Source organism: Oncorhynchus mykiss, chromosome 28, assembly GCF_013265735.2.
Source record: "Oncorhynchus mykiss isolate Arlee chromosome 28, USDA_OmykA_1.1, whole genome shotgun sequence".
Classification (NCBI taxonomy): Eukaryota; Metazoa; Chordata; class Actinopteri; order Salmoniformes; family Salmonidae; genus Oncorhynchus; species Oncorhynchus mykiss.
Genome location: NC_048592.1, coordinates 23,730,990 through 23,745,199, shown reverse-complemented (window position 1 = coordinate 23,745,199; position 14,210 = coordinate 23,730,990). Strand labels below are relative to the sequence as shown.

Sequence of the window (14,210 nt, the reverse complement as noted above, 5' to 3'; positions counted from 1 at the left end):
TACATTTTGGAGAGGTGAATATGTTCATACACTGTACCTCATCATGGGAAGATATTGTTGAACTAACTGACAAAGCTTTTTATGGCAGTGAATAATGCAAAGCAATAAAAAACATTACAGTAATGTGATACAAATGGAATGACAAGTCTACAAAACGTCTAGTCTAAAGCCAAAGTATTTTTTATCTCAGGACCACTAAAACAGCACCCAGACACAGATTTGAGAAAAAATCCTTAGATTTGGGGGAAAGTGTTCAACTTTAGGAACAAGAGAAGACAGAAAAGAACTCCTTCCAGCCATGACACCAGATGGTGCAGAGAGGAAAGGATCAATGTTCCCTGAGCTGCTCCTCTTCCCAGGGGAAGATATTACTTCCATAAATGGGTCAAGTTGTCCTCCTTTAGGGAAGGGTTATTTGAGTAAAATGCAGTTCTTACAGGGGGGTCCAAAATTATTGACACCCTTGACAAAGATAAGCAATAATGACTGTATAAATGAATCATTCAAATACTGAGTTATATTGTATACAAAATAAATAAATGGGGAAATTTTGAGTTTATACTAATACAATTGCTCAGAGAAAGATTTAGTTAAACAAGTCATATTTTTTCAAAGATCACACCCCCAAGACATGCTAACCTCTCACCATTACCAATAACAGGGGAGGTTAGTATGTCTTGGGGGTGTGATCGTTGACCCTCTAACTTCTTCACTCATCATTTATTCACGATACATTCAGGATTATCCGTAATCATGGTAGCATCCACATTAATGTAGAAGTGTTTAGAAACATATTATACTCTTATTTACAATAAAAGTGACTCCAAAATGACACATTTTTAACCACTCATTTCTATTTGGCACAAAATTATCTGAAAAACCAAAACTAACAGCAAATGCATCCAGCAAGTAATTTTTAAGAATCTTTAGGGGTGTCAATAATTTTGACCCCTACCTTTTTATGAAAAAAACAAAAAACATTTATTGCTAAACAAAAATCTCTTTCTCTGAGCAATTTTATTAGTAGGCTTATAAAATAATACAATTTCAAAATGTTTTGGAGCATACCTCAGTATTTAAATTATGTATTTTATATTTATTAAGGGTGTCAATAATTGTGGACCCCACTGTTGTTAAGAAATAGCTGTTAGAGTAACAGGTGTTTGGATCTAATGTTGTCCCATCAAGCACTACAACTAATGATTTATTTCTCATTATGGCATTAATCTTCTTCTTGTGGTTTTGTATTGAGTTCTTGTTTTTCAGTGGGGAAATGCCATCCAACAGAATAACAGCAGAGTTCTCCGAATGGGCACAAGTTTTTCAACTCATTTATTTGACTCCACTCACTGAACTAACTATCTTACTTTTTGGGCCTCCTGTGATTTATTAGTGTTTAATTACGTGCATAAAATAAACATTAGATAACACACAAAGTTTGGGGAATTTGTGTAGTTCTATGTTTGAGCCTTCAGTGGGTTACAGGCTGGCTAACCTTTAGTTGATTGAATGTTCTCTTTCATGCTCACATCTTTTATTTTTTGAGGGGGTGAAACTATTTTGGACATTACAAATACAGCACAGTTAATGGAGCCATTCCAGAGTCCCCATGCAATTGACAGACAGGTGTTTAAAATAGAGCCTCGAATCGAAGGCCAACAAAGTCTTCATTCAACCAATGCAAGGTGGTTGGTCAGGCATTTTGGATCCCTTTTTTTAGGGTGACTGATGTAAGGTTAGTGTCTCATCTACCTGTTCAGCTCTTCTGGAGTTTTTCAATGAAAAGCGCTCCACTTCAAAGAAACAAAGCTGTGAAATGACTGAAATGTCCCCCTGGTGTCTAGTTGTGCTGACTGTTGACAAGCCTTCAAATGAAATAACCTCCCTTTGTACTACATCCTTTACCATTGGAGAAAATGTGTGCAGACATCTTCTGATATCCAGGTTCTCCACCGGGTTCAAACCAATCATATTAGAGATTAGTCCAGGTCCCACAAACAGAAGACTCATCTGCCTCTGTGGAGTGGAATCGATTGCTATGAAATGCATCCCCCTCTGAATAAACATGATGGCTTTTACATTTGAAAATATCACATTTTATTCTCACATATGATCTGGCATATGGAGGGTTAACAGTACCAGTTTGAAAATGCATTGCCTTAAATGCTAAATAGGAATGGCAAAATTATAAATAGATTTTTCTTTTCATTTTAGTGTGCATGAGTCATGCCACAATTAAATTGCAAAGTTAAAATGAAAACAGAAAATCGTAAATGCAAAATGAAATTTAAAGTGTCTGTTTTCATTTTCCAACTATCCAATTAAGCATTTTTTCATTTTCAAAAGTGTATACAAATTGCTTCTTGGAGGTGTGAACCAAGAGAGCAACACACCCATATGTAATAGTACATCGTAGCCATGACAGGCTCTCTGTACATTGATTTTAGACTAGTGTAAACAGAAAAGCTTAGGCCTGTTAAACTGAAGCCTAGCAATTGACTCACGGAGCCAATGCAACTCTTCAGGTCTCAGACAGGTAGGGCCTACTCATCATGCATGTGTGGTAACTGAACCACCTCAGTTACAATTCACCATCTTTTGACCTCTTCCTCAGAGACCCATCTGAGCCACGAAACAAATATGACAGGGTTCAAACAAGGCTATTCTGCACATCAGAACAGCAGATTAGCCCGCTAAACCAAAGCCTATAGCCAATGCAACTCTTCAGGTATCAGGCAAGGTTACTCATCATGCGAACAAGTAACCAGGAAGAAATGATTTGTGACCATGTGATGAGTAACCTTGCCTAATGTTGAGTAACTTTGCCAGGGACCGGACAAATTGCATTAGCTCCCCAAGCTAAATTGCCTAGGCTTTGACTTGGCAGGCTAAAATGTTCTTCTGGTGTACAGCACACCAGGTTTGAAACATGTCAGTTACACAAGTCTAAAATCAATGCACATAGGATGTATTACTGCATGGTGTTGTCCTGTTGCTCTCTGGTTAATGCTTCCAGGAAGAAATTTAAATAAATGTTTAAAATAAAAAGAGAAAATGCTAAATTGGGCAATTTGAAAATGAAAATAGCCAGTTTCCATTTCACTTTGCACATTCATTTGACTATTTTCTGTTAACCATTTTCTGTTTTCCATTTTAATTTAGAATTTCCATTAACCATGTCCAATATTCAATTAGCCATTTTCAATTTTCTTTTTAACATTAGAATTGAATTGTGTCATGAATCATGCATACTGAAATGAACATATTTAAGCATTTTCGAAATGGCAATGATCACCCTCCATACTAACACGGTAATAGCATAACATGTGCTCCAATAGGTCAATATAATTCACGTTTTTTTAACTTGCGTAACAGCACAGAGCTGGCTTCAGTCATTTCAAAGTTCATAAGGAGAAAGCATCCCTCCACGGACGCCAGTGCTGCTGTAGCCTACCAGCACACAATTGCCCCGTACGTGCAGATAGTACTCTGGTTCGATGGCTTCAGGGAAAAGGAATTTCTGCATTTGAGCCTCAGATCGGTGAATCGGGACTTACTAAAGCTTTCAATGTAATATTTGACACGGCTGCTGCAGACCGGTGACTTCTTCCCGAAGACCAGACGAAGTGTCAAGTGATGCCAAAACAGTGCGCGCGGACAACCAATCAGTGCGTGTTTCTCTCTCTCTCTTTATCAAGGATTTGGATTTGGCAAATCAAAGCCTTTCAAGGTTCATTCCTTCAACTAACTTCATGGTTTGTTTTAATTCTTTTTAACTTGGAATATAGGATTTTTTCCTTCTTCATAAAAACCCTTTTAGTCACTTGAATGGGATTGTGACCTCTCATCAATGAAGTCCGGCAGGTGACCAACGAATTAAATATGAGAAGTTTGATTCTTTTTATTCTGTCTTTATCAACGTGTCTGTCAGTGGTAAGTACTACAACAGTACTTTTAATGTATATTTCGTTTTGTGTTAGGCCTATGCATGACGATAAACTGTGCACAAGGATGAAGAGAAGGGCGTTCTATTGCTTGAAAATATAAACTAACAAACGTGTGGCATTATGATTAATGGATTTGGTAAGAAGAGGGCTTTGTCCATATAGGGTAGCCTAGTGTACAATGTTCTACTTGCTTACTCTCATTTATTACACCAATTTGCTCTCTGCAGTTTACAGAAGTTGAACTCTTGATTTAAGCATGCAGCATTTTTCACAGTCCAAAGAGATATGGTATAAACACAGGCAGATGTAGGATCTTAATTTGAGCCAGTTTGCTACAGCAGGAAAATAATCCTGCAGCAACAGAACATTTTAATTGTTATGTGGAGTCGTCTAATTAATAGACATTTTTCTTAAGAGAGAATCAAGTAAAAAATGCTAAAGTGGAAATTCCAAACGTCAGAAGCCTTTTTAAACCTCAAATAGACTACAACTTTTACAATTCCTGCATTGCAGGAATGTTCTACAACAGGGTGATCACATTAAGATCCGACAGCTGTAGCAGTAATGAATAGGCTTGTGCTATTCAAAGTATCAAGATCTAATTTTGCCATGAAGCTGTCATTGGAGTGCTCTTTACAGGGCAAATGATAGTCTAGGTAATTTCATATTTCCCCTAAATGTGTGAGGTGTGATGCAGTGGATTCTGATGTAATGATTTGACTGAAATACAGCTATTTAAAAAAATATTCTGCAACAACGTGGAAAGTAGAACCCAAATAGATTCTATATGCAACTCTGATAGAATGCCTTTCACACAGGATGTTGTTGACCTCTGAATAAATTGTTAAATTGGACTGTCTGACTCTACTGTCTGCATGGTCTTACAGACTTTTATAGTTACAGACTTTGATTTTTACATTGTTTGGAGGCACAAATAATATGGGTCACCTGAAACCCTCCACTGTCTATCTCAGAGGAGCTACCCAGGAAAGGGCTGAAAATAGCCCATATTAATATATGTAGCCTTAGAAATAAGGTTAAAGAAATCAATAACCTTAGATAATATTTATATATTAGCCATTTCTGAGACTTAGATAATTTGTTTGATGATACAGCAGTAGCAATACAAGAATATAACATCTATAGAAGGGACAGGAATGCTTATTGGGGAGGTGTTGCTCTATATGTTCAGAGCCATATCCCTGTAATGCTTAGGAAGATCTCACGTCAAGTGTTATTAAAGTGCTGTGGTTGCAGGTTCACCTGCCTCATCTAAAGCCTATTATTTGGGGGTGTTGCTATAGGCCACCAAGTGCTAACAGTCAGTATCTAAGTAATGTGTGTGAAATGCTTGATAGTATATGTGATGCAAACACAGGTGTTTACTATCTTGGGGACCTGAATATCTGTCCGCTCAAGAGGAAGCGTTTCACTGTAACCAGTGCCTATAATCTGGTTCAGGTTATTAATCAACCTACCAGGGTGTTTACAGACACTAGAGGGACAAGATCATCCACATGTATTGATCACATTTTTACTAATACTGTAGAACTTTGAAATTATCACAACATAGGTTGCAAATGTCTTTTTTTAATGGCTTGGCTTCCTTAGTGATTTTACCCACACACTGCTACGGTTTCCTGGATATAGCCCCTTTGTGATCACTGCACCAATGGGTACGGATACAGCTCTAGAACATTGTTTGCTCTATAACCATAAATTCATACGCCACCGTGATATACAATAAGGCCGTGACAACAAAAAGACAACAGTCACACAGTGGCCGACTAAATTAAACTACACATGTTTGTTTCATCACAAAACCAGAAAGCCTCATCTGTCCGCTGATGTCCACAAAGCAAATATTGCATTCAAACAGTTATATGGTCAAGCAAGTTAATGTTTTCGACAGTTCACTAAACAACTACTGATTTAGAACCAAGGAGTTATCTCAAGTCAGCACAAAGACAACAGGAGCACTGCCTCTGCTATTCCAGCACCATTTCAACTTAACAATTTAAACATCAAATCAACAAGGCTATATATGTTTAGTTTAATACACTGAAAACAAACCTCCACAAGTCTGGTTCATCCTTAGGAGCAATTTCCAAACACCTGAAGGTACCACGTTCATCTGTACAAACAATAGTACGCAAGTATATACACCATGGGACCACGCAGCCATCATACCGCTCAGGAAGAAGATGCGTTCTGTCTCCTAGAGATGAATGTACTTTGGTGCAAAACGTGCAAATCAATCCCAGAATAACAGCAAAGGACCTTGTGAAGATGCTGGAGGAAACGGGTACAAAAGTATCTATATCCACAGGTAAATGAGTCCTATGTCGACATAACCTTAAAGGCCGCTCAGTAAGGAACTGCTTCAAAATACTTTGCAACTGCACATGGGGACAAAGATCGTACTATTTGGAGAAATGTCCTCTGGTCTGATGAAACAAAAATAGAACTGTTTGGCCATAATGACCATTGTTATGTTTGGAGGAAAAAGGGGGAGGCTTGCAAGCCGAAGAACACCATTCCAACTGTGAAGCACGGGGGTGGCAGCATCATGTTGTGAGGGTGTTTTGCTGAAGGAGGGACTGGTGCACTTCACAAAATAGATGGCATCATGAAGATGGAAAATTATGTGGATATATTGAAGCAACATCTCAAGACCTCAATCAGGAAGTTAAAGCTTGGTTGCAAATGGGTCTTCCAGATGGACAATGACCCCAAGCATACTTCCAAAGTTGTGGCAAAATGGCTTAAGGACAACAAAGTCAAGGTATTGGAGTGGCCATCACAAAGCCCTGACCTCAATCCTGTAGATGATTTGTGGGCAGAACTGAAAAAGCAAGGAAGCCTACAGACCTGAATCGGTTACACCAGCTCTGTCAGGATGAATGGGCCAAATTCACCCAACTTATTGTGAGAAGCTTGTGGAAGGCTACCCGAAACGTTTTACCCAAGTTAAACAAAGGCAATGCTACCAAATACTAATTGAGTGTATGTAAACTTCTGACCCACTGGGAATGTGATGAAAGAAATAAAAGCTGAAATCAATAATTCTCTCTACTATTAATCTGACATTTCACATTCTTAAAATAAAGTGTTGATCCTAATTGACCTAATATGGAATTTTTACTAAGATTAAATGTCAGGAATTGTGAAAAACTGAGTTTAAATGTATTTAGCTAAGGTGTATGTAAACTTCCGACTTCAACTGTTTGTATGTGTGTGCGTGCGTGCGCCCTCAAGTATTTGTAGACTAGTTGAACGCCAATGCCGTCCTCCTCTCTTCATGTTGGCAAAATGGTCTATGGCTCTGTCCAGTGGCAATTTTAGTATGTAAATCTTTGTGCGGCAAACTATTTTTTTTAGATGCATGCCAGCAAAGCCACTACACAACATTAACATTACATTTATTGGACTATAATGGTGACAAACAGTGCCCACAAACTGTTAGGGCCCACATAAAGCTGTCCCAACAGCAGAGTCCCAACAACCGTCCCAACACCTTACCACCGCAACACATGGCTATCAGCGGAGCAGTGAAACAGTTCATTCAGCCTCTTTTTTTTATTTATTTTTTATTTTATTTAACCTTTATTTAACCAGGTAGGCAAGTTGAGAACAAGTTCTCATTTACAATTGCGACCTGGCCAAGATAAAGCAAAGCAGTTCGACACATACAACGACACAGAGTTACACATGGAGTAAAACAAACATACAGTAGAAACAAGTCTATATACGATGTGAGCAAATTAGGTGAGATAAGGGTGGTAAAGGCAAAAAAAAAAGGCCATGGTGGCAAAGTAAATACAATATAGCAAGTAAAACACTGGAATGGTAGATTTGCAGTGGAATAATGTGCAAAGTAGAAATACAAATAATGGGGTGCAATGTAGCTAAATAAATAAAATAAAATAAATTCAGTAGGGAAAGAGGTAGTTGTTTGGGCTAAATTATAGGTGGGCTATGTACAGGTGCAGTGAGCTGCTCTGACAGCTGGTGCTTAAAGCTAGTGAGGGAGATAAGTGTTTCCAGTTTCAGAGATTTTTGTAGTTCGTTCCAGTCATTGGCAGCAGAGAACTGGAAGGAGAGGCGGCCAAAGAAAGAATTGGTTTTGGGGGTGACCAGAGAGATATACCTGCTGGAGCGCGTGCTACAGGTGGGTGATGCTATGGTGACCAGCGAGCTGAGATAAGGGGGGACTTTACCTAGCAGGGTCTTGTAGATGACATGGAATGAGAGCGTACAGGTCGCAGTGGTGGGTAGCATATGGGGCTTTGGTGACAAAACGGATGGCACTGTGATAGACTGCATCCAATTTATTGAGTAGGGTATTGGAGGCTATTTTGTAAATTACATTTAAAAAAACATAGCTGATATGGCTGACTTGTTTAAACAAATGTGGTTCCTATTGACAATTGAGATGTACAAACTATGGCATAAGAGGATGTTGAGTGGATAAGAGGCAATCCGTATTTTCGATTAAGACAATGAGCTAGGACAGACGCAGTCAATATAACTATTTGTTCAGCACTTTTGAAATGCACAGCGACAGAAGGGGCTGTTCTTCCAGTATTCTCCCTGTACACCAAGTCAGAGCTGCAGGATAACTAAAGGGGGCATATAAGCAGACATTGAAAGCTCTTACAATATTCGATGATGACATTTCTCTAAAACAGGCTATAGGCTACATGTGCACCACCAAGTTCGAACAGTAGGCTAAATTATGAGGGGAAAAGGGACTGAATTATTAGGGTGAGGCACATGGGTGACTAACAGCTTACTATACAGCATACACTTACTATACAACATACACAGTATTACTTTCTTAGCTACATTATACATATCTCCCTGGCATATTACATGCATCAGCATACAATATATTTTTGGACTCACATTGTTGTGCCATGCTCACTTCAACAGGAAGGTGAGACGGTGGTCCTTTTGAGGGCAAGTTTTGTCATCAAAGTCTGTCATTCTCTGGATTTATTGTGCTTTCAAGTCAACTGGGAACAACAACAAAAAAACAATGTTGAATAATGATGTTAGTAATCTTCAGGTCGGAGCTCTAGACTTGGAATTTGTTAACTTATTTTCCCAGTCGGAGCTTGTTTTTTTCTGAGTTCAAAGTTGTCTTGAACTCACTAAAGACTGAGATTTCCCAGTTCCGAGTTTCCAGTTGTTTTGAATGTGTCAGAAGTCATGCTGGATTGAACGCATGGCCAATTTAGAAAGTTTATCTTTTCAAGCTTGGAAAAGAGACCCTTAAACCCAGACATGGACCACACATCCACTCCACTGAATAGCAGGCTCATGATTGCTTTGCAATGCTTGCAGTTAGCCACTGATTCCTTCCAAACCCCTCATTGTTGAATTTGCGATTTCCAACTTGTTGTTTAATGTTTGTCTAATGGCCGATGAGCAGAAAAAACTGAAATACCTTATTCACATAAGTATTCAGACCCTTTTTCTATGAGATCCAAAATTGAGCTCAGGTGCATCCTGTTTCCATTGATCATTCTTGAGATGTTTCTTAAACTTGATTGGAGTCCACCTGTGGTAAATTCAGTTGATTGGATATGATTTGGAAATGCACACACTTGTCTATATAAGGTCCCACAGTTGACAGTGCATGTCAGAGCAAAAAAAAAGCCATGAGGTTGAAGGAATTGACCGTAGAGCTCCGAGACAGGATTGTGTCAAGGCACAGATCTGGGGAAGGGTACCCAAACATTTCTGCAGCATCGAAGGTCCCCAAGAACACAGTGGCCTCCATCATTCTTAAATGGAAGACGTTTGGAACCACCAAGACCCTTTCTAGAGCTGCCCACCTGGACAAACTGAGCAATCGGGGAGAAGGGCCTTGGTCAGGGAGGTGACCAAGAACCCAATGATCACTCTGACAGAGCAATAGAGTTCCTCTGTGGAGATGGAAGAACCTTCCACAAGGAGAACCATCTCTGCAGCACTCCACCAATCAGGCCTTTATGGTAGAGTGGCCAGATGGAAGCCACTTCTCAGTAAAAAGGCACGTGACAGCCCGCTTGGAGTTTTCCAAAAGGCACCTAAAGACTCGCAGACCATGAGAAACAAGATTCTCTGGTCTGATGAAACCAAGATTGAACTATTTGGCCTGATGATCATCCACATGTATTGATCACATTTTTACTAATACTGTAGAACTTTGAAATTATCACAACATAGGTTGCAAATGTCTTTTTTTAATGGCTTGGCTTCCTTAGTGATTTTACCCACACACTGCTACGGTTTCCTGGATATAGCCCCTTTGTGATCACTGCACCAATGGGTACGGATACAGCTCTAGAACATTGTTTGCTCTATAACCATAAATTCATACGCCACCGTGATATACAATAAGGCCGTGACAACAAAAAGACAACAGTCACACAGTGGCCGACTAAATTAAACTACACATGTTTGTTTCATCACAAAACCAGAAAGCCTCATCTGTCCGCTGATGTCCACAAAGCAAATATTGCATTCAAACAGTTATATGGTCAAGCAAGTTAATGTTTTCGACAGTTCACTAAACAACTACTGATTTAGAACCAAGGAGTTATCTCAAGTCAGCACAAAGACAACAGGAGCACTGCCTCTGCTATTCCAGCACCATTTCAACTTAACAATTTAAACATCAAATCAACAAGGCTATATATGTTTAGTTTAATACACTGAAAACAAACCTCCACAAGTCTGGTTCATCCTTAGGAGCAATTTCCAAACACCTGAAGGTACCACGTTCATCTGTACAAACAATAGTACGCAAGTATATACACCATGGGACCACGCAGCCATCATACCGCTCAGGAAGAAGATGCGTTCTGTCTCCTAGAGATGAATGTACTTTGGTGCAAAACGTGCAAATCAATCCCAGAATAACAGCAAAGGACCTTGTGAAGATGCTGGAGGAAACGGGTACAAAAGTATCTATATCCACAGGTAAATGAGTCCTATGTCGACATAACCTTAAAGGCCGCTCAGTAAGGAACTGCTTCAAAATACTTTGCAACTGCACATGGGGACAAAGATCGTACTATTTGGAGAAATGTCCTCTGGTCTGATGAAACAAAAATAGAACTGTTTGGCCATAATGACCATTGTTATGTTTGGAGGAAAAAGGGGGAGGCTTGCAAGCCGAAGAACACCATTCCAACTGTGAAGCACGGGGGTGGCAGCATCATGTTGTGAGGGTGTTTTGCTGAAGGAGGGACTGGTGCACTTCACAAAATAGATGGCATCATGAAGATGGAAAATTATGTGGATATATTGAAGCAACATCTCAAGACCTCAATCAGGAAGTTAAAGCTTGGTTGCAAATGGGTCTTCCAGATGGACAATGACCCCAAGCATACTTCCAAAGTTGTGGCAAAATGGCTTAAGGACAACAAAGTCAAGGTATTGGAGTGGCCATCACAAAGCCCTGACCTCAATCCTGTAGATGATTTGTGGGCAGAACTGAAAAAGCAAGGAAGCCTACAGACCTGAATCGGTTACACCAGCTCTGTCAGGATGAATGGGCCAAATTCACCCAACTTATTGTGAGAAGCTTGTGGAAGGCTACCCGAAACGTTTTACCCAAGTTAAACAAAGGCAATGCTACCAAATACTAATTGAGTGTATGTAAACTTCTGACCCACTGGGAATGTGATGAAAGAAATAAAAGCTGAAATCAATAATTCTCTCTACTATTAATCTGACATTTCACATTCTTAAAATAAAGTGTTGATCCTAATTGACCTAATATGGAATTTTTACTAAGATTAAATGTCAGGAATTGTGAAAAACTGAGTTTAAATGTATTTAGCTAAGGTGTATGTAAACTTCCGACTTCAACTGTTTGTATGTGTGTGCGTGCGTGCGCCCTCAAGTATTTGTAGACTAGTTGAACGCCAATGCCGTCCTCCTCTCTTCATGTTGGCAAAATGGTCTATGGCTCTGTCCAGTGGCAATTTTAGTATGTAAATCTTTGTGCGGCAAACTATTTTTTTTAGATGCATGCCAGCAAAGCCACTACACAACATTAACATTACATTTATTGGACTATAATGGTGACAAACAGTGCCCACAAACTGTTAGGGCCCACATAAAGCTGTCCCAACAGCAGAGTCCCAACAACCGTCCCAACACCTTACCACCGCAACACATGGCTATCAGCGGAGCAGTGAAACAGTTCATTCAGCCTCTTTTTTTTATTTATTTTTTATTTTATTTAACCTTTATTTAACCAGGTAGGCAAGTTGAGAACAAGTTCTCATTTACAATTGCGACCTGGCCAAGATAAAGCAAAGCAGTTCGACACATACAACGACACAGAGTTACACATGGAGTAAAACAAACATACAGTAGAAACAAGTCTATATACGATGTGAGCAAATTAGGTGAGATAAGGGTGGTAAAGGCAAAAAAAAAGGCCATGGTGGCAAAGTAAATACAATATAGCAAGTAAAACACTGGAATGGTAGATTTGCAGTGGAATAATGTGCAAAGTAGAAATACAAATAATGGGGTGCAATGTAGCTAAATAAATAAAATAAAATAAATTCAGTAGGGAAAGAGGTAGTTGTTTGGGCTAAATTATAGGTGGGCTATGTACAGGTGCAGTGAGCTGCTCTGACAGCTGGTGCTTAAAGCTAGTGAGGGAGATAAGTGTTTCCAGTTTCAGAGATTTTTGTAGTTCGTTCCAGTCATTGGCAGCAGAGAACTGGAAGGAGAGGCGGCCAAAGAAAGAATTGGTTTTGGGGGTGACCAGAGAGATATACCTGCTGGAGCGCGTGCTACAGGTGGGTGATGCTATGGTGACCAGCGAGCTGAGATAAGGGGGGACTTTACCTAGCAGGGTCTTGTAGATGACATGGAATGAGAGCGTACAGGTCGCAGTGGTGGGTAGCATATGGGGCTTTGGTGACAAAACGGATGGCACTGTGATAGACTGCATCCAATTTATTGAGTAGGGTATTGGAGGCTATTTTGTAAATTACATTTAAAAAAACATAGCTGATATGGCTGACTTGTTTAAACAAATGTGGTTCCTATTGACAATTGAGATGTACAAACTATGGCATAAGAGGATGTTGAGTGGATAAGAGGCAATCCGTATTTTCGATTAAGACAATGAGCTAGGACAGACGCAGTCAATATAACTATTTGTTCAGCACTTTTGAAATGCACAGCGACAGAAGGGGCTGTTCTTCCAGTATTCTCCCTGTACACCAAGTCAGAGCTGCAGGATAACTAAAGGGGGCATATAAGCAGACATTGAAAGCTCTTACAATATTCGATGATGACATTTCTCTAAAACAGGCTATAGGCTACATGTGCACCACCAAGTTCGAACAGTAGGCTAAATTATGAGGGGAAAAGGGACTGAATTATTAGGGTGAGGCACATGGGTGACTAACAGCTTACTATACAGCATACACTTACTATACAACATACACAGTATTACTTTCTTAGCTACATTATACATATCTCCCTGGCATATTACATGCATCAGCATACAATATATTTTTGGACTCACATTGTTGTGCCATGCTCACTTCAACAGGAAGGTGAGACGGTGGTCCTTTTGAGGGCAAGTTTTGTCATCAAAGTCTGTCATTCTCTGGATTTATTGTGCTTTCAAGTCAACTGGGAACAACAACAAAAAAACAATGTTGAATAATGATGTTAGTAATCTTCAGGTCGGAGCTCTAGACTTGGAATTTGTTAACTTATTTTCCCAGTCGGAGCTTGTTTTTTTCTGAGTTCAAAGTTGTCTTGAACTCACTAAAGACTGAGATTTCCCAGTTCCGAGTTTCCAGTTGTTTTGAATGTGTCAGAAGTCATGCTGGATTGAACGCATGGCCAATTTAGAAAGTTTATCTTTTCAAGCTTGGAAAAGAGACCCTTAAACCCAGACATCGACCACACATCCACTCCACTGAATAGCAGGCTCATGATTGCTTTGCAATGCTTGCAGTTAGCCACTGATTCCTTCCAAACCCCTCATTGTTGAATTTACGATTTCCAACTTGTTGTTTAATGTTTGTCTAATGGCCGATGAGCAGAAAAAACTGAAATACCTTATTCACATAAGTATTCAGACCCTTTTTCTATGAGATCCAAAATTGAGCTCAGGTGCATCCTGTTTCCATTGATCATTCTTGAGATGTTTCTTAAACTTGATTGGAGTCCACCTGTGGTAAATTCAGTTGATTGGATATGATTTGGAAATGCACACACTTGTCTATA

General features: G+C 39.5%; 1 protein-coding gene across 3 annotated transcripts in view; it reads left to right on the top strand.

Annotated features, from left to right (window-relative positions):
• Window positions 1–14,210, top strand: part of LOC110508186 (vasoactive intestinal polypeptide receptor 2-like) — a 61,226-nt gene that overhangs the window by 8,393 nt on the left and 38,623 nt on the right. For 2 of the 3 annotated variants that reach the window (XM_036966916.1, XM_036966918.1), the window contains exon 1: window positions 3,384–3,933. The exons of the other annotated variant lie outside the window; for it this stretch is intronic. In XM_036966916.1, the coding sequence (XP_036822811.1) occupies window positions 3,883–3,933 (51 nt within the window). In that variant the 5' untranslated portion in view covers window positions 3,384–3,882. Of the gene's footprint in view, window positions 1–3,383; window positions 3,934–14,210 lie in introns of those variants that run through there. 3 annotated transcript variants of the gene reach the window in all.